Raw genomic sequence first — 21311 nt, 5'->3', positions numbered from 1 at the left:
TCTCCTCCCCACCCCTGCATCACATCACCTGGTCACATGGGTACTCAGTAAGCCTAAGTTCCATGGTGCAAGGTTAATGCCATGTACATTCCATCTCTAAAAGGCTCTAGAGAAGCCCAGCATCTTGAGAGGTGATGCAAGCTACAGGGCAAGGAAGGTGAAGTGCTATAGTAACGTAATATGTAAAGTGTTCTTACCGTATTGTCTCTGGTATGTGGACTTCCATACACATGGAAACCAGGGTAGCAGACAGGTATTTACATCTAACTCTGCTTTATTGGGTGTTTATACTCAAGCTAATGACTTACTAGTAACTAAGTTTTAGAAGCAGTGACAAGACTGGTTTCTGTATGGCCCGTAGACTCACTCTAATTGGTTTATAGGTGGATCCACATAGGTGGATCCTCTATGGGAAAATGAGATTAAAAGACCTATTTGCAGCTGCAGAGTCATCCTTTAATAATAGGTAACATGTCTTGAGTTTGAGGAGAGGTAGGCAGTCTTCCGAGTGCTGTCCATACTTTGTCTCTTTTAATGATCACAGCACTCCGATCACATAGGCACCATTCTAATCATTGCCCTTTTACTGCCAGCCCAGCTCCCTTGCTCCTGAATGGCAGGGCTTCAAGTCAAACTCAGGTTTCCTGCTCTCAGGGACTGTTCCCGTAACCGCGGCCAAAGAGCCTCCCCTTAATCTCCTCCATTGTACTCATCTCGGCTTCCAGCAGGTGGGCTCACTGTCTACAAGAACTCTGCATCTGAGGGCAGATGTCCACTGTGGACTCCAGATGAACCCACAGTGGAAGACGGCAATTTTAAACATTCTCATACTCTCATTTAATAAGACTTATTATTAGCTTTATTAGCTTCCACACCACAATTGAGCTCTGGTTGTCCACTGAAGACCACTGAGCTGCCTGACCTCTCGCTGAAGCCCTAGTCTCCTTTCCCACAAGTGAGAACCACAGAGCCTTGCAGGGTCCTTGGCGTCCCTGTGGAGTGTGGTTATGACCACACTCTGTCCTTTCTCCCACAGAGGACCCCAGTCTCCATTCCCCTTCATGGGGCTCTCCACAGCCATATGAAAACCCTTGAACTGATTTCTCCTCAGATCAGGACTGAACATTTCATGGGCTCTAACCCTGGATTGGGCATTCCTTGAGACCATAAGAACATACACTCTCTTGGTGAGGGACCTGTTAGGCTCAATCACCATTACAACTTCAGCACGGAGCACACTGCCTGGCACAGAGTAGGCACGCAGCAAACATTTATAGCTGAATGAATTAATGGGAACTATCTCCACCTTCTGTCTCACCTTAAAGGGTATACCTCAGGCCAGGCTCCATCTGTTCTGCCTTCAATATTTGCTCCTTACCACTGGGCAATTAATTATCTTCTCTTGGACCTAAGTTTAATATATGACAACAGACAGAATGTGCCAACATTTAAACCTCCCCATTTACTCAGATGATACAGAGACTAAAGGTCTACTCCCCTGACCAGAGGCCTTCATGTTTTAAATATGGGATCTATCTGACTTTATGTAAGGCATAAACAGACACCAGAATGAGACTAACAGTGACATTTACATAAATAGTCTATCAATATTAAGCTAACATGATGGAACCTTTAAATGTAACATTAATTAGAAACCTGAACTAATTTTATTATTAGCCATTAATACCCTGAAGACATCATCATACTCAAATACTGAAATGAAAGTTCATGGATTTTATTTTTGTGCAGAGTAATATGAAAATTTTATAACATAAGGCAATAGTTGACTGTTGAATTTATGCTTTATTTAAAGCAATCACATATTTAATTTGGTAATTTTCAGAAGCATTTTAAGGTATAATTTACTTACTAAAAAATTCACTTGTTTTATGGTACACTTCAAGGATTTTTAGTAAATTTACACAGTTGTGAAATATTATCACATTCAAGTTTCAGAACACAACATGTCATTCTTAATGTACTTCCCATATGAGATAGTTGCTTATTTTAATTCCTCAATTCATTTTGGATGTTGTGGTACAAACCACAAAAAAGGACATTGAAGATATTAGAAACTACTGATGAAGAAATTCAACAAAGAGCCAGCACTAGGTATTAGCTAGTTCAACCAATATATTGACTTGTTGTGAGAAAACTTCCCTTCTATTGTCTTTTTGTTTGCAATTAGGAAGCAAGTGCCTGGTTAGTTTCATTTGATATGACCTTGATTGGCAATGTCCAAGCAGAGGCAAAGCTGGGGAGGAGAATGGATGGGCAAATTCCCCCAAAATGGGGAATTGTTTTATGTGTTCATTCCCTGATAGTAAAAGCCTAGTCTAAAAAATGCAGTTTTTTTGCCATAGAGAGCAGAGGGTTGTGCCAAACCTTTGTGATAAGAATACTGTGTTCGAAGCAGCTAGATTATGCTACAAAACAAACAAGCCACAGATCTCAAATGTTTACAGAAACAAAGCAACATGTTTCTTCTCAGATTACATATCTAATTACCAAAAGTAATTTATGCAACTTCCCTCCTTAACCTGCAGGTAATTAGCAACATGACCACATCCAATTTCAAGAGGGCAGGGAAGTTCTCCCCTATGTCCAAAAAGAGAGGACAATTGAAAATCAATGAATGGCAGGAATGATTGCCATGTGTATATATATAGTACCACTTAATGAAATGAGGGAAAAGAAGGTCAAGATATCAAAATTCTAGCATTAAAATTCCTTTTAGTAAAAGAACTCTTCTCATTTGGGAAAATATCTTGATAAGCATTTTAACGTGAGGGTAGAGAACTACTTAATCTGGCAACAGAAGATTCTCCTCAAATTACTCTGAAGGTGATAGGTTTAAGAATTTGCTATGATTCTAAGAGGAAGAAAAGAACAGAAAAGAGTGAAGTGACAACTCAGCAAGATGGAGAGACTGAGACAAGACGAGTGAAAGATGGGTGAAGATCTTTAACCCTGTTAGTAAAGTGTATCTACCTGTTAGTAAAGTAGAAGTATCTTTTTGGAATGGTGATGACTATAGTCCCATTTCATAATTTCCAATGGCTGCAATTTAACTTCCTCCTTCACCCTTGGCCTCTATCTTCAGTAAATATTCTACATTTGTTAGTGCACTGTGTGCATAGATTTCTTATATGGAGAGAAATGGAGGGCAGTTTCTTTTCTGGTTTAATACATTGCTTAGTGAAGACAGTTTACATGGAAGTAGAACTTTGAGCCAGATATCTTCCTACTCCTGTGTCCTTTCTGTTCTCTCAAAAAACTGCCAGGAAAAGGGAAGATTTTAGATTTTCACAGGCCATTGAATGTAGGGTCAAAGCCAAATATTTTAGAGGGTCAGGAGACCCCCAGTTGGTTGTATTAGCATATTTCTAAGATTCTTAGTAGGATCAGAAATCTGGGTGTTTAAGAAAGTTCTTTGTTGCACATATAGAGAGATTTGAATCTAGTCCCACAATCTGGAAATATAACTTTATCTTATGGCTTTTGGTTCTTTTCTTTTAATTTTTCCATTTTCTTATACTTTGCATCATTCTTTCTTCATTTCACATGAAGAGACACCAGCCCAGATTTGTGTAACTCCAGTGAGGTCAGTGGAGGAAGCAGGAATTTATGCCACCAATTTTCATTCTTACTTCTGGAGCCTTAGGAAACACGAATATTTCAGGAATTTCTTTTTAGCTCAAGGAAAAAAAAATCACCGAATGTGGTTTTGAATAGAGATGTGCATGGGAAACTGGTGCCATCAATGGGAGGCATTGTAGAGAGCAAGGGACTTCTCTCAGCAATCGTTTTTGAGGCTTTGGAAACCAATGTGGCTAGGATGCTTGGAAATGCAAAGACTTGCCAGGTGGTTGTGCCCTTTTTAATTTCAGCTGCAATTATAAGAATGATAAAATGGAAAAATAAATATTTGTGCAATGACTGGGAAAAGCCAATTAGTGTTGCACCAGTGAGAAACAATGCAGAACTCCTCATGTCCTATGATAAATTGGCTCTCTCCACTCATATTTTTAAATGTATATATACTATCCAGATGTACTTAGTAGCTTAAACAGAACTAGAATGACTATACTCTGCAAGTTTGGTAAAAGAAATAAGCAATGAAGTTTCTGTATTTTAAGAAGAAAAAAATGAAAATACCATCTAGTTGTGTTATATTTTAACTACTAAATGTCAGAGTTGTCTTTTGTGTGTCAGTTTGCATAATGTGTCAGTTTGCACGATCTCCTCTCCCTTACCGCCTTTTTTTTTTCCCTTCAAAGAAGCATAGATAAAGCTAAGATATACTAGCTAGCAATGCAATTTCAAGCTTAATACTTCTGCCAGCTTCAAAAATTTTTTAAAGGGCAAAAAGTCCAAACTATGATAGCTTTTTCTTCTTATATGTTGACTTAACAACTAGATCTAAAAGTACTTTGTGATTTTTTTCATATTTGATCAGTCAGAATTGCCTGATTACAGGCTGGCTTTATATATGAAGTATTAATATGGATTTCCTTTATTTATTAAGCAGTTACTATTCAGTTTATATGTGAAATGAATCTTACATAAATTATTGCCATTTATCTTTGTAAGTATATATATGTACATCTATATGTGTATATATATTTTTTCTCATAGGATATGTATATATCCTATATACATATATATCCTATATATATATGTCCTTTCAGAATGATGATGCTTACAGTCCCATTTCATAACTTCCAATGGCTGCAATTTAACTTCCTCCTTTACTCTTGGCTCACCCTTGGAGATACACACACACACACACATACGTATCCTATGAGAAAAATCTATTTATTTCTATTTTACAGACAAAAAAACAGAATGAGAAAGGTTATGATGTTCCAACTGGTGAGTAGAGTGATACCCAAAGTCTCCATGACTTCAAATGGTTTACCCTCAATCACTATGTAATATTTCTCACCAGTATGTTCTATCCATCCATCCATCCATCCATCCATCCATCCATCCATCCAACTAGCCAGCCAGCCAGTCACTCATCCTTTCATTCATTGATTAAAACATTGTATTACTAACCCATGATATACCACACACTCTATACTGAGAACTGGGGATAGAACAGTGTAAAACATCAGAACTCGTTCCTGCCAAGAGCTTACATTATTATAGGAGTGGATGAGACCAGAAACAAAAACAGAGTGAGGGTAACACAGATCGTGGTAAGATCTCTGAAGGAAATGAAAAGTGCAGTGTGGCGGGAAACTGGTTGTGTCTGAGTTCACACTGTTTTTCACAGGAAGATCTGAGAAAGCCTCTCTGAGGAGGTGATATCTGAGCTGAGACTTTAAGATGAGAAGCATCGGTGTACACAGCCATAGAGAGTGGGAGTGTTCCAGAAAGAGGAGGCAGTACTGGGGAGGTATCTAAAAGGGCCCTTTCCAGGTGGGGGGAGCTTACTTTTTGAGTGCCAATTTTAAAAATGAGGTAACCAGTTCAGTGGGAACTATCCACAATCAGTTATACACATGCTACTCTCTAGAAGAGAGGGCCACTGGACCTGTGCTCTGGTTTTGTTGATTACCTTAAGGCCACTATTGCATCCTCAGGTGTTCATTTTAGATAAGCAACTCTAAAGTCTGTTTATCATATGTACCGCATTTATTTTTGAAACCTAGGAGAAAGAAGTCTCATGTGGAAGTTCTTAGGGAAAATGATGGGCAAGTCACACTTCTTATTAGTCTTTTCACATTACTTAATGTCTTAGTTAAATTAATTTTTTTTTTTTTTTTGGTAGCCTTCCCATTGCTTCTCATCTACTGAATAATAAGTTGCTGGGTGTTTGTAAACCCCATGCTGAAGAGCAATAACTGAAACTCTCCATAAAAGAGATATGCAATGTAGAGCGATAAGTTTGCCCTTAGGGTGTTGGAAGAGATATTATTCTTTGTGCACTGTCATTACTTTCACAATTAGACGAAGCCAGAAAAGATTCACCTTCTTTGTGACATTTCCCTGAAAGGCAGGAAAATATTTAGATTCATATGACAAAGTAAATGTTTTAGTTTGAGTTGCCTGACTATACAGGGCAATGTTAAAAGCTTCAGTGTCTATAATTTCAGGCCCCGGAGAGTGAGATTTTCTGTTTAAAGCCATGAGAAACCATAAGATATTGTGTAATGCTTAATATTGTTTTTGATTGACAGAGCCAGATCTAATAACCAAGGGTCTAAGATAGAAGTTTCTAATTTTTAGTGTTGGCATTTGAAGGTAACTGGGTTGGTGATAGTCACTTTTATCTTCACCATTTGCTTGGGTTTTGTGAATGAATGATGTGTACTTTAAGTATAAATATGTTGGCAGTACTGTGGTGTGTGTGCTAGTTTGTGATGATAGTTTGTGATTACTATGATATGTCACCCGGTACCAAATGGATTGCTTTTCAAAGGCAGTTCTCCCTTCGATTATAAGTTCTCAGACAGCTGGAATTATGCCCGTCTAAATCACCAGAGTTTAGCATAAACTTAGAGCTTAGCCAGTAGAAGCGAGAATGTTATCAAGGCTTGAGAGGAAGAGGAGGATGGATTGATGTACCAATTGCTGGGTTGAGTAACGGAGCTTAATTCTCTCCTAGAGCTTCTTGCTTTCTTCTTCATTTCTTTCCCAATGAAAGTGAATTCTGTGAATTTCGGTCTGTTCAGTTTGCTAATAAACAAGTCATGAGGTGGATGTGGAATTGTATGTGCTGCTGGCTCATGGGGGAGTCACGGAACAGTGGCCACAGCTACCAAATCTTAGTGGTCCAGTAGGTAGAGGAGAGGTCTGGGAGTCTCCCAGCAAAAGCAAAAGGAAAGAAAATAGCTTCATTATCGATGCTACTTTAACATTCACCAAACAACAGCCTCATAAAAACAAATCTGGCTTAAGAAAGTGTGTCTGAGTGAATTTCAGGGCAGCAAAACTACTGTGCATGACACTAAAATGGTAGATACATCTGATTATACATTTGTCCAAAACCTGGAATGTACAGCATCACGCATGGACCCTAATGTAAACTATGGATGTTGGGTGATAATGTTGTGTTGATGTAGGTTCATCAGTAGTAACAAATGTACTGATCTGAGTCTGATGTTAATAATGGAGGAGGCTATGTATGTGTGGAGACATGGGGTATGTGGAAAATCTCTGTACCCTGCACTTAATTTTTCTGCAAACCTAACACTGTTGTAGAAAATACAGTCTATTAATAATTAAAAATGACATGAATATAATTAGCTGTTGACTAAAAATGTTTAAATTTTATTTATATGGCATTTACCCTCTGGTACATTTTGTTTATTTTTTCCATAAATAAATTCACAAATTTTAATGTATTTATTTTAATAAATATTCTTTAATTTAATAATATTAAATACTTAGAAATTGTTTTGTTACCTTCGTAGGAGGAAGAGGATTATTTTTACTCACAAGAATGTTCTGAAGTGTCTCAGTACTGGCATTCAAAGTTTTCTGGTTAGGAAATTGGGGCAGAAAGAAGCAAATTTATTTATTGATCGACATACTGAAAATCAGCAAAAGGAACAGACTTAGATCTTGCAGACCCATGACTAGGTTCATTCAGCATGATAGCATGTTCTATTGAACAGTATCTGTTAAAATGAGGGGCTGGGCTGGACTCAGGTATCAAATATGATAGTTTGGGGGAGAAATATCCTCAGAGAAGAGTTTAATATGTAGAAATATACCATATTGTCTAAAACTTTGGGTAGAAATAAATAATCACTTCTACCCAGCAAAGACTTTGAATTAGTAGTGAATGATCCTGGGGGTTAGAGTGGTACACTTGAAGGCCTGTGATCTTGCCAGTCAACAGTGGAAAGGATTTGTAAGAACAGACAATGAATCCTACATGTTCAAATCTTAGGACTAATCGGTATACTTCATTTCAGTTGGGGAGCTGGTCTTTATTAATAAGTTAAGGTAGAAATGGCTATGTGGTAGAAAGCAGATGAAAAAGAAAAAAGAATTATTCTTCATTTGCTGACAGCAACATCCATAATAATGATGATTCTAAGAAATAATGAAGAATTAGTATTCATTAGGACATTACACTAATCATAGAATTGATTTCTCCTTCTGCTTCCTTCAGTAGAGAATGGCCAAGGGGCAGCTGACATTACTTACCAGCTTCCTTGGAAACTGATTTGTGACTAGGAAGTGCAGGTTATGCCAAACCCCTCTAACTAACCAACTTCTATCAAAAACTGTTCATAGTGTTTTGTCATATTGATTTCTGTTACATTGATAATACTGAAAATATGAAGACATTGTGCTTGTGCCTTGGATATTAGTTTTTGCAGCAGTTTAATCTGGGCATTAATAATGTTTAAAATGAAACTTTTATTCTGTGAAGGATGAATTATCACAATTCTGTTGAAGCCCTAGAAAAAAATCTTAGTTTTAAACTCTGAAGGATAAAGGGGAATAGTGCCCTTAAAGCTTAAAATAAGCTTTTTACAAAATGCAATATTTTTCAATAATGTGTTATGTATTTGCCTGTTACAATTAAATACATATTTTTGTTCTCTTTTGGAGTTAGCTGACTGTGAGGGAAATGCAGGCTCTCATTACCTGCTCACTGACTAATATCCGGGTGATCGACTTGGGAATTTAGGATTGCAAAAGCTATTATGATATCTCACTTGTGTGCACTCGATGCAAATTCAAAGCACACATCCCCTGATGGTGGTGGAGAGACCGGATACAATTGGATTAAAAGCATCTGAAAATGTTGACTCACTGGATGCAAATTTGCTAATACCCAAAGAAGAGATGAATTCGTTAGTGGTGCCTTGTGGTTGTGCTTCCAAGCAGAAAACCCACCTGCCGTCCCTTGATGCATTTGGGTTTGATGTGAAAAGCAATGGCTCAGTCTTTCAGGGAAAGGCTTCTGGGCGGCTTTTGTCTTGTCTTCTGGATGATCTCCTGAGAGGCAGTCTTGTCAGCCTTGAGTCAAATAAATCCAGACTTCGAGATTCAGAGAAGATGAGCTATGTCTTTGCTCTCTTGGCATTCATCTGGGGACTTGTGTGAAAATCCTTCTCATAAGACGAAAGGCCCCTCAAGGCCTTTCACTAAAGGAAAGTAAACGGTACTTATAAAAATTAAATGGTAGCATTCCAGATAGTGACAAGAGGCTCTCTCTTTTGTTTAATTCAGGAATTCAATGCTTTAGGTTTTAGTGATGCTCTATGCACATATAGATCAAGGAGCTGTAATATTAGGAACTATGCTTTTGTCTACATTTTGTTTTAAGATTCAAATAGGGAAGTACTTTTCCAGATAGACCAATACAGGTATTTGTCAGCCACAATAAAAATGCTCAGATAACAATATCAAACATCCAAGAAATGTCCAAAAGCAGTAACAACAGAAATAAAATTCTGGTGATTAGACAAAACAGACCAATGGGATTGTCGTCTTGAAGCCAGAAACAGAATAAAACCTAGATTGGTTGAAATTTTCTATGTAAACTGATAGATAAACTGGCCTTCTTAAGTGGTGTCATAGACAAATACTCATTAGCCACTCTGAGGATCAATCCTCCATAAGCTCTTTCCTTGAAAATTAGACACTATGATGGGGTGCCTGGGTTGCTCAGTTGGTTAAGCTTTTGACTTCAGCTCATGTCATGATCTTGTGGTTCATGAGTTCAAGTCCTACGTTGGGCTTTGTGCTGACAACTCAGAGCTTGGAGTCTGCTTTGGATTCTGTGTCTCCCTCTCTCTCTGCCCATGCCCCACTCACACTCTGTCTCTGTCTCAAAAATTAAAATAAACATTGAGAAAAAAAAAAAAAAGAAAATTAGAGACTGCAGTTCCAAACTCAGTGCTTTTGCTTCTTGCAGAGTAGAGATAGGACAGGGGAAAACAACATGCAGATGGGTAAGAGATAATCATATGTCTCCTAAAAACCTTTTGTAAAACTTAATCTGCCAGCCAACTGACAGCAATTGGCTGGATGGGCAGAAACGACCTCTAGGGGATACTTTGTTTGTCTCCACTAGATGCAAGAAGCAATCAACAAGGGAAAGAAACACTAATTGGATGAAAAGGACCAGTGGAGATGACAAAGAAGTGACCCTTCTAGAAACCAAGGTCCCTGGCCAGCCATGCACCAGGGTCCTTTCAATGCAGAGCTCTTAAGGACCAGCATCCTCAAGAGCTTGCAAGCTCACCACCTAAGGGCAGCCTCCCCTGGTAGCCTTGAGTGCTTCCCTTCATGCACACTCCCCTGGGATTAAAGCTGTTAGCCCTGGTCTCCCTACCATCAGAGAAGTTTGTTGCAGTGAATTGTTTATCTATAATGACTCTAGGGAAGAGACTCTGTCAAGTTCATTAATTCCATCAGTGCTTGGCACACAGTTTGGCTAAATGAATTAATATATATATATATATATTAACTTAAACTTCTTGAGACTGTCTTTTATTTTCTTGTTCTCTAGAGCTTAGTGAGATGCCTGGCTCGTAGCAATCACTAGATAACCTTCTAAGTAAAATCAGACTTTGAATCATGCTAAAGCTCTGATTCTGTTTGTTTAAGATTTATTTATATCTCTTGCAAAAGTCAGTCAATCGATGGGTATTTTTTCCCCTCTGGTAGCCTCAAAGGAACATAATAATCTTCTACCTCATGCAAGTTTGAAATGATAGTTTGAAAAGATTTTTTCTCAAGTATTTCAACTACATTTTTCTTTCGGATTGTTTTTTTTCTGGTTAACTTTTTGTCATACAATGAAGATCAGCTTATTCAAGCTGATTGAATAGGATATATACCATTTTTGTCATCAATGTCCTAAATTATCTTTAATTCATCTGCAATCTAACTAGACAGCTAATTCCCTGACCTTCTCAAATGGTATCCCTAGATGATACACATAGGCCAAAGTGATTGGTAATATCATTGCTTTTTCTTTGCCATTTTACAAAAGAAATTACTTTTTTTTGTAGTTTCCAAGAAACCAGATGATAACAGGAGGAATACTGAAGAGTGCTTTCATTAAAAAATTTTAAAATTTATTTAAACTAAAATAGCTCACCCATTTTTTCCCCACCTCTGGCACTCACCAGCGTTCTCTGTGTCTATGAACTTGATTTTTGCATATATATGTATTTATATGTGTGCATATTTTAGATTCTACATATGAGATAGATGATATGGTGTTTATCTTTCTTTGTCTGACTTATTTCACTTAGCATAATGCCCTTGAGCACCATCCATGTTGTTGCAAATGGCAAGATTTCCTTCTTTTTTTTAATGGTTGAATAATATTTCATTGTATACATATACCACAATTTCTTTATGTATTCATCCATTGGTGGACCTTTGGGCATTTTTCATATTTTGGCTATCTTAAACAATGCTGCAAAGAACATGGGGGGTTCATATATCTTTTTGAATTAATATTCCTATTTTCTTTGGATAAACACCTAAAAGTGGAATTGCTGGATCATACCGTAGTTCTAGTTAAATTTCTTGAGGAACCTCCATACTTTTTTCAATGGTGGCTCCACCAATTTACATTCCCACCAACAGTGCATGAGGGTTCCCTTTTCTCTACATTCTTGCCAATATTTGATATTTCTAATCTTTTAGATAATAATCTAATAGCTGTGAGGTGATACCTCTTTGTGGCTTTGATTTGCATTTTCCTGATGATTAATGATACAGAAAATTTTTTATGTAACTATTGGCCACCTGTATGTCTTCTATGGAAAAATATGTATTAAGACCTGCCCATTTTTAAATGATGATTATTATTCTTTTGGTATTGAATTGCATGATTTCTTTATATATTTTGGATATTAGCTCCCTATCAGATACATGATTTGCAAATATCTTCTCCCATTCAGTAGGTTATATTTTCATTTTGTTAACAATTTTCTTTGCTGATCAGTAAGTTTTAAGTTTGATGTAGTCCCACTTGTTCATTTTTACTTTTATTGCTTTTGCTTTTGGTGTCAGATTCAAAATACCATCACCAAGCCCTATGTCAAGGAGCTTAGTGCCTATATATTCTTCTAGGAGTTTTATGTTTGCAGGTCTCTTGTTCAAATCTTTAATGTACTTTGAGTTAATGTTATATATTGAGTCAGGTAGTGGCCCAGTTTCATTCTTTTGCATGTGGCTGTCCAGTTTTCTCTGCACCATTTATTGAAGTGATTGTCTTTTCTCCATTGTATATTTGTGGCTCCTTTGTTATAAATTAATTGACCATTATATGTGAGTTTAATTCTGTACTCTCTATTCTGTTTTGCTCATCTCTGTGTCTGTTTTTATGCCAATACCACATTGTTTTAATATTACAGATTTATAATCCAATTTTAGTATATGTGCTGCCAAAGCAAGCACTACAGATTTATAATCCAGTTTGAAATCTATATTAGAGTCTAATCTCTATTAGATTATGTTATGCCTCCAGCTTTATTCTTTCTCAAAATGGCTTTAGCTACCTGGAATTTTTTTTTGGTTCTATACAAATTTTAGGATTTTTTGTTCTATTTCTGTGAAAAATGCCATTGGATTATGATAGGGATTAGGCTGAATAGATACACTGCGTAGTATGGGCATTTAGCAATATTAATTCTTCTAATCCACGACCATGGGATATTTTTTCCTTTATTTGTGTCTCCTTCAATTTCTTTCATTAATGTGCTATAATTTTCAATATATTTGTCTCTCACCTCCTTGGTTAAATTTATTCCTCGGTATTTTATTCTTGTTGATGCAATTGTAAATGGGTTTACTTTTTTAAATTTATTTTTCTGATAGTTCATTATTGCTATATAGGAATACAACAGATGTTTTGTAGTGATTCTGAATTTTGCAACTTTGCTGAATTTGTTTATTAGATTTTGCTGGGGCCTTTAGAATTTTCTATATATAATACCATGTTCTCTGCAAATAGTGACAGTTTTACTTCTTCCTTTACAATTTAAATGCCTTTTATTTCTTTTATCCTGCCTGATTGCTCTGGCTAGGACTTCCACTACCATGCTGAGTAAAAGTGGCAGAATGAGCATCCATGTCTTGTTCCTGATCTTAGAGGAATAGCTTTCAATCATTAACAGGCTTATTATATATGGCCTTTATTATGTTGAGATACACTCCCTCCATATCTGCTTTTTGGGGAAATTTTAATCATAAATAGATATTGTATTTTGTCAAATACTTTTTCTGCATCTGTTGAAATAATCATGATTTTCCCTTTCTTATTCCTTACACCTTTCTTCTTCTGATGACTTACAATCATGGTTTGGGTCATTAGAAGCCTCTCTTGCTTGCTAAAGTAAATAAAATAAAAAAGAGAGGGGAGCCTGGGTGGCTCAGTCAGTTAAGCGTCCAACTTCCGCTCAGGTCATGATTGCACGGTTCGTGGGTTCGAGCTACGCGTCGGGCTCTGTGCTGACTGCCAGCTCAGAGCCTGGAGCCTGTTTCAGTCTGTGACTCCCTCTCTCTCTGACCCTCCCTTGCTCACGCTGTCTCTCTCTCAGAAATAAATAAAACATTAAAAAAAATAAAATAAAATAAAAAAGAGAGACATACACAGTTGTGAGAATGTGAAGCCAGAAGACAATTACTTTGGAATTTGCTAGACAAAATAAACTTTATCTATTTCAGAGAGTGCATTTAAGAGTTAATTAGTTTAAGACTTAAGAGTGCTTGTAAAAGGCATTGTGGGACATGGGGGATAATTAAAAAATATATATTTCGGGGCACCTGGGTGGCTTAGTCGGTTAAGCGTCCGACTTTCGCTTAGGTCATGATCTCTTGGTTCGTGGGTTTTTGCCCCGCGTCGGGCTCTGTGCTGACTGCCAGCTCTGAGCCTGGAGCCTGTTTCAGTCTGTGACTCCCTCTCTCTCTGACCCTCCCCTGCTCACGCTGTCTCTCTCTCTCTCCTAGAAATAAATAAAATAAAACATTAAACATTTTTTTAAAAAATATATGTATTTCATAAACATTTTAACCACCTACTCGCAAAACTCCTCCCTACCAAAACAGTGCTATCTTATTTTTGTATTATTTATTTACATTTACCAGGCTTAATAAAGTATTTCTTTTATTGTTTTAGTATCAATATTTTATCAAGTTTTTCTTTTTCCTACAAATACAAATTGTGTTTGCACTGCAACATTTCTATAGCTCAATATTTTTAAAAAGAAAAATGGCAAAAGAAAGAGTTATATAGTCCCAAATTGCCAAGAAGAAAATAAAACTCAGATGGCTTTCAGTCCATTCTCACATAAAGTATGAAATATCAGGAAATGGCTTGTGTTTTATACATGTTTACTTTATATTAAAATGAAATTTTCACAATGTTCTTTAAAATACAATCCAATTAAAATTTCAGTGTCTCTCTTTTCACATTTCTGGATGGAGCTGTTGAAGAACCCACATTGTAGTAATAACCATAAAACCACCTTGCTAAGGAAATGCTACCAAGCTTAGAAATAATACCTTTATAGTCTGTGTGGGAATACAGAAGTCCAGAATCGTCAGCAGGTGATCACACTGACTGAGTTCTCATTTCCTTCCTTTTATGTCCTCTTTATGGAGGACACATTCTGAATTGCACTTGACTGCTAAGTGGGTAGAATGAGGGAGCATGAGTCTATTTGAGAAATTACAAATCACAGATTATTTGAGAATATTGAGCCTAGAGAGTTTGAGGGATTTGGCCAAAATCATAGAGCTGACAACAGGTTCAAGTCCCCAGGTCCTCTTTGTAATAACTTCTACTTCTAATTTCCTCTGTTTCTGGGCAATTCTTAGCCTTCTGCTAAGACTGGGGCCAGTTTTTCAGAGACAGCCAAGACATTGTACTTAGACATGGTCAAGTCCATAGCAACTCACTTCTATACAACACTGGTTATATGTCAGATACCATGCTAAGAACTCTTACACACATTATCTCTTTTATTCTTCATAAGCACTCTGTAAAGAGGGACTCCATTAGTTCACCATTTTACAGATGAGAAACTGAAAACCACAGAGGCCGGGCAACTTGTTCAAGGTCACACATGTATGGAAGTGGTCAAAGCAGAAACTGAAACTAAGTCAATCTGATTTGAAAGCCCATGCATTAAACCACTTTACTATTTTGCCTTTCCACACAAACAAGAACAAGCCAAACAGAATGAAAATCCACATTATTATTTTAAAACAAGAACGCTTCATGCTTCATGTCTCTTTTTAAAAGACAGTTACATGTGAACAATGGCAATATGAAGTGTGTCTGAAATATGAGTTGAAATTTTGGGAATGTAAATCTGAAGAACTCAGTACTTTATTTATTAAACATTTTTTTCTTTAATGCTTATTTACGTTTGAGACAGAGGGGAGAGGTAGAGAGAGAGAGACAGAGACAGAGAGAGAGGGAGAGAGACAGAGAGAGAGAGGAAGAGGGAGAGAGGGAGAGTGGGAGAGAGAGAGGAGAGAGAGAGACAGAATGCAAGCTGGAGAGGGGCAGAGAGAGAGGGAGACACAGAATCCTAAGCAGGCTGCAGGCTCTGAGCTGTCAGCACAGAGCCCGATAGGAGGCTTGAACTCATGAAATGTGAGATCATGACCTAAGCCGAGGTCGGACGTTCAACTGACTGAGCCACCCAGGCACCCTGAGAACTCAATACTTTAGTGTCTAGAGAAGATCATGGTAGTTTTACATAAATATACCCTTTCTTCAAGTAAAATATCAAATAATATGTAAGAAACATGTGTTGATTATTTTTGCCAAGTATTAGCTACTATTTGTAAAATCTTATTAAGAAATTGTTGCCAACAACAGCTAGCACTGGGGAGCTGACCCAGTTCTTTGGTCATGTCAGTGGTGTTCTTGTAACTGACAGAATATTTATTCCCACAGTAACTGCTATAAATTGCATTTTGCCCCTTCAGTTGCCACACAAGCTTGCGATGGTGAGGGGGCGGAGAGGACAACCTGTAATTCAGGATGGTTTGGAAGCGGGTTGCCTAGGAAACTGGAAAAAGTAGCATCGTGCCCACCAAAACTGTCAACAAGAGAAAGGATTTTTTTTGATCCGTGTTGCTTTTCAAATACATATTTTGTGACTTTCGTGAGTCTGATTAGGGCCATTGGTCCTTGGTGGGCAGTGCATGCCAAAGTGGGTCAAAGGTTAGTCAGAGAGGATGGGAAATTCTCTATAAATAAACATTGTGCTGACAGAATACTGGGGGAAAGGGATAATGGTGTAGTTCATAGGAGTTTATAAGATGACAAAGTTATCAACAGGTGAATATTTCATACTATGTGACATGCAAGCAATTCTTAGTCATAATTTACATATAAATTTCTAGCAGTGAAAACTTACTTTTTTTAACATAAAAGTTTTATTTGCTTTAATCCACTCTTTGCTGCTCTTGTGCTACTTACACCAGAAAGTTTGGTTCACAGGAGAGTAGTTATTTTCAAGGGTAGCACTTGGAAATTCACAAATATTTGATGAAAATAATTTCTTAATACTTTAAATGATATGCATATTTAATTTTTGTTTTTAAATGTATCACAGATGCACACATATACATTTTATAGGTGTGTTTATGTGTGCACATATATTTAAGTAAATCATGAAATTGCTGATTTTAGCCTATATTAGGTCTATAAAAATGGCAATTTTATATATTTCAACTTATAAATAAATATCAGAGATCACAGAATGTATTTTTTCCTTGTCCTTCTTTGCTTGGGTGCCCGTTCCCTCTTTTCTCATCTCCACCTTACCCTACCCAGTAGCAATTCTACCCTAGCCTTCTTATATATCCTTGCCCTATTCTTGCCTCACATGAACAACCTAGAGTGCATCTCTGGGTTCACAGAATCATGGACAGGTGTAAATATGTCTGTGTGTCTATGTCTGTGTTAGTGACAAAAAGTCATGGTGCAGACTGCTAGGAATTTACCCAAGGGATACAGAAATGCTGAGGCATAGGAGCACATGTACCCCAATGTTCATAGCAGCACTCTCCACAATAGCTAAAACATGGAAAGAGCCTAAGTGTCCATCAACAGACGAATGGATCAAGAAGATGTGGTTTATCTATACCATGGAATACTACATGGCAATGAGAAACAATGAAATCTGGCCATGTGTAGCAACATGGATGGACCTTGAGGGTGTTATGCTGAGCGAAATAAGTCAGGCAGAGAAGGACAAATACCATATGTTTGCACGTATAGGAGGATTAGGAGGAACTTGACGGAGGACCAAGGGGGAGAAGAAGGGCGGAAATGGTGGGGGAAAGGGAGAGAGGCAAACCATGAGAGACTCTTGAATGCTGACAAAAACTGAGGACTGATGGATGTGGGGGGGAGGGGGGGATGGGCATGAAGGAGGGCACTTTGGGGATGAGCACTGAGTGTTATGTAGAAACTAATTTGACAATAAACTATTTGTAAAAAAAACAAACAAACAAAAAAAAAGTCATGGTGCAGAATCTCAAACTTTCAGATTAGTTTTTCCCCACTGGTATGTATAGCTAAATATTCTTTTTCCTGTATTTGAATATTGCTTATCTTCTCTTTCTTGCACTTATCCTTAATGAATCTCAGCCTAATTTTAAGTAGTTTCTTCACTTCTGACATTCATTCGCTTGAATTCTGTTTCTCTCATATGTGCTAGAAACAAGTCACAAATGATTCAAGGTGCAAAGTGTGACGTGTTGCACAGATGGATTAGTAATTCTTTTCTGGTTTCCTGCTTTGCATCCACAGAATAACCTGTTATTTTGTAAAGTTAAGAGGAAGGATATATGAAAAAGAAACACTTTGGATGATTCTACTAACCCTAGACACAGAATTTCTCCTGCAAGGAAAAATGGCCTCCTACCGCCATTTCTCTGGTCCATCTGTCAGAATCAAGTTAACGATTGCTTAGGCAATGGAGTCATATGAAAAGACCTTAGAAGTTATGTTATGGATGAGACTGTTTGAAATCTTAAAGATGTACAGCTTCACTGAAGATGTGATAGGAGACCTGATGTTCTCACTGTCAGCCAAAGATGACTCTTCCCTCCCCGCTACTGCAACTGCCATTGAATCCCATGTTCTTCTTCAGAGACTATCTTTAATTTATTAGGCCATTGTGGCAGATTTCTGCTTGGTATGGTGGGCAGATACCCAAGATATTGAGCAACTGGGCTATTCCACGACTACTCTACTCTGAGTACTTCTTACTCAGAAGTGAGTGTTGACAGAAGGAGAAGGAAATGAGGACTTGGTGGTTGGACATTCATGCCTTCTTCTCCAGTGTGCCCTTACCCCCACCCCTCACATGAACGTGTACTGTTCTTGGATGTCCTTTGGCTTCCACACAAATGCTACCACAAAGGGCTGTTGTCCTTGGGCTACAGTTGCTTCTCTTACTTGAGAAGGAAAGTGCCTTAGAATGAAATGAAGTGTGAATTCCTAGGAGTTTGGGGGTTGAAGTTCTCTTGGGATTAACTCAGGAGATGCCATTCCTGAGTTGTCATTGTTTGCCTGATAGAATTTCCTTGAGTGAGTCTTTTATCCTCAGTGGAGTATACCCTGGCCAGGGAGAATACAGATCATTCCAGTTCTTGTAGGTATGATTGAGGGCTGTTATTTATTTAGAAGCTGAGTCTGCCCTTTTCCTGCCTGTCAAAAGGGCTTCAAAGCTGCTGCACCAGGAACTGTTTCAGATTACAGACTTCAGTAACTAATGATCCATGTCCTCCCTCAGCAGTAAAATCCCAAAATGGTCCTAGGAGAGGAGAAGTAAATCCTGATAGCTGCTTAGAGGTCATCTTAGAACTAAATCTCAGGAGAAATGCTTTTAGGTTGAGAGGGAGAGGTCTCCCTCAAAAAAGGAAAGGAAAAGAAAGGGAAAACATGAGACGTGCACAGAAAGGTGTCTGCAGTTCACCCAGGTGTGTTCTGAAGATCAAATCCCTACATCAGCAATTAGCAGGAAACCTTTGAGCTCTTCTACCTCTGAGGAAGCACAATGGAATCAGAGAGCATAGGAAGCGTGGGCGCGCACGCATGCACACGCGCGCGCGCGCGCGCGCACACACACACACACACACGCTTCACCTGATTCTACCCGCAGGTCTTCCATAGGAAAGGAGTTTCTGTGGATGAGAGAATGAGACCAGCTGATAGTCCAAGGAGGCTGTAACTTTAGCAGACCTACAGAGAACATTGATGCAGGACGCTTGTTATTCTAAATCCCGGAAGCCTTTTTATTTTTAATTTGGAAAGTATGTGAATGCTGCTTTGGTTCCCAAACTGGACAGTGAGGTAAACAGGAGCAGCCGCCACAATAAGGAGCAGAAGCTCTCATCCTGATCACCATGGAGTTTCTTGAAAGAACTTATCTTGTGAATGACAAAGCCACTAAGATGTATGCCTTCGCCCTAGACAGGTAACAGACATCTGTTTCTGCTTCGCAATTTTCTGTCTTGACTATTCAATAAACCCTGAGGCGCTACTGCTTCAAAATTGGAAACTTCTGCTGTGCAACTCAGAGGCATTTTGTAAAATTTGGTAAACTACTGACTGACTGGTATAATTCAAATCCTGATGAATTCAGGATTTAGTTCCTTAAATATCCTAAATGCACAAAGGATACATTTTATTAATATATTTTTCATATGTAGTTTATCTTCCAGAAAACAGGCATATCCAATCTAATGTGTTTACCTTTCTTTTCTCCAATTATTTCCATTTTTAAAGTTCCAGGTAAATTTTATTAAATTATATTTTAGAAAAAAGTTAAGGGTTTTAAACTGTGTGACAGAATTGTGATTATATTGATCTTTAAGTTAATTGTTATTTTCTTAATCATAAAATAACATAATCAAATGTATACAACTATAATAAATATAGCTGAATTTAATGTTCTATATAGTTCTAGTTCCATTTAATATCTCCATGGTACTACATGCAGTATATTCATTCATTTTCCCCTTATTAAACTACTATTGATTAAATATATCTGGATATATAACAGGAAGAAAATATTCCTACCCTCAGATCTCTGTCCTCTTGAAATTTTGAGTCTAATGTGGAATGCATCTAGGGAATAGGCAATTACAAAACATCATAGAAGTATCATTCTGGTGGTGTTTAATGAGAATATCTCAAAGAAAAGGTATTAGCTAGACTTTAGGGGTCAGAGAAAGCTTTTCAGAAGTGCTAGAGTAAGAAATGAAAAATGAAAAGGAGTTAGAGAGTAAGGTTAGGAAAACTCCACAAAGAAAATAGGGTTAAGAGAGAGGGAGGCAAATCATAAGAGACTCTTAGGAGTCTCTTTGTTCTATAGAGAACAAACTGAGAGTTAGAAAGGAGGTGGGTGGGAGATGGGCTAAACGGTTGATGGGTATCAAGGAGGGCACTTGTGATGAGCATTGGGTGTTATATGTATGGATGTATGTGAGGAATCACTAAATTCTACTCCTAAAACCAGTATTACAGTATTTGCTAACCAGCTATAATTTAAATAAAAATTTGAAATGGAGAGTGGGGGGGAGGGGAGAAGGAGACGGAGAGAATAAGATTGGGGGACATTTCCAGACTGAGATAATTGCCTGGAAAAAACAGACATATAAGAACAAGAACTTCCCATATAAGAATTGGGAAGTTCAGTCTGAATGAAGAGCAAAGAGAAACATGCTTATTACATATAGATAAATGAATGGAAATCTGAAATGAATTCATTTTAGGAGCAGAGCTTAAGAGAATACATAAACATTAATACTATATGTAATGTTTTTGTTTTGTGGAACCAAATTAATATTCTAAAGAGTAGTAACATTGTGTTTGATAGCATCAAATATTTGAACAACAGTAAAGGGACTTTTTTTAATAGGATATTTATAATTTGGCTTTAAAAATATATGATAGATTCTAGCACATCTATTATCTCACATTATAAAAATTATTCTTCTTAGATGAAACAGGTGATGGGGATTAAGGAGTGCACTTGTGATGAGCACTGGGTGCTGTATAGAATTGTTGAATCACTATATTGCACACTAACATAACACTGTATGTTAACTAACTGGAATTAAAATAAAAACTTAAAAAAATGAAAAAAATAAAATCGTATTATATATGATTTATTAAGACCATAAATAACAAAACCTCATGTTAGGTCAAGCAGAAATTTTAGACAACCGATGATTAACACTATGGACACTATTAATAAAGCATCTCTATGTTATTAAAATAACACTATTTCCCTTCTCACTAAAGTAGACCATTAACACTATTACACAAATAAAGCCAACTA

At 37.4% G+C, this 21311-nt stretch overlaps 1 protein-coding gene across 1 annotated transcript in view; it reads left to right on the top strand.

The window, feature by feature from the left end:
* Nucleotides 1-19371: 19371 nt before the first annotated feature.
* Nucleotides 19372-21311, top strand: part of SLC30A8 (solute carrier family 30 member 8) — a 41105-nt gene continuing 39165 nt past the window's right edge. The window contains exon 1 of the mRNA XM_039227200.1: nucleotides 19372-19442. Within this exon, the coding sequence (XP_039083131.1) occupies nucleotides 19372-19442 (71 nt within the window). The remainder of the gene's footprint in view (nucleotides 19443-21311) is intronic.

This window comes from Hyaena hyaena, unplaced genomic scaffold (genome assembly GCF_003009895.1).
Source record: "Hyaena hyaena isolate Hyena2069 unplaced genomic scaffold, ASM300989v1 scaffold_26, whole genome shotgun sequence".
In the NCBI taxonomy this organism is placed as follows: Eukaryota; Metazoa; Chordata; class Mammalia; order Carnivora; family Hyaenidae; genus Hyaena; species Hyaena hyaena.
Note: the sequence above shows the minus strand (reverse complement) of the source record. Positions and strands in the feature narration are given on the sequence as shown.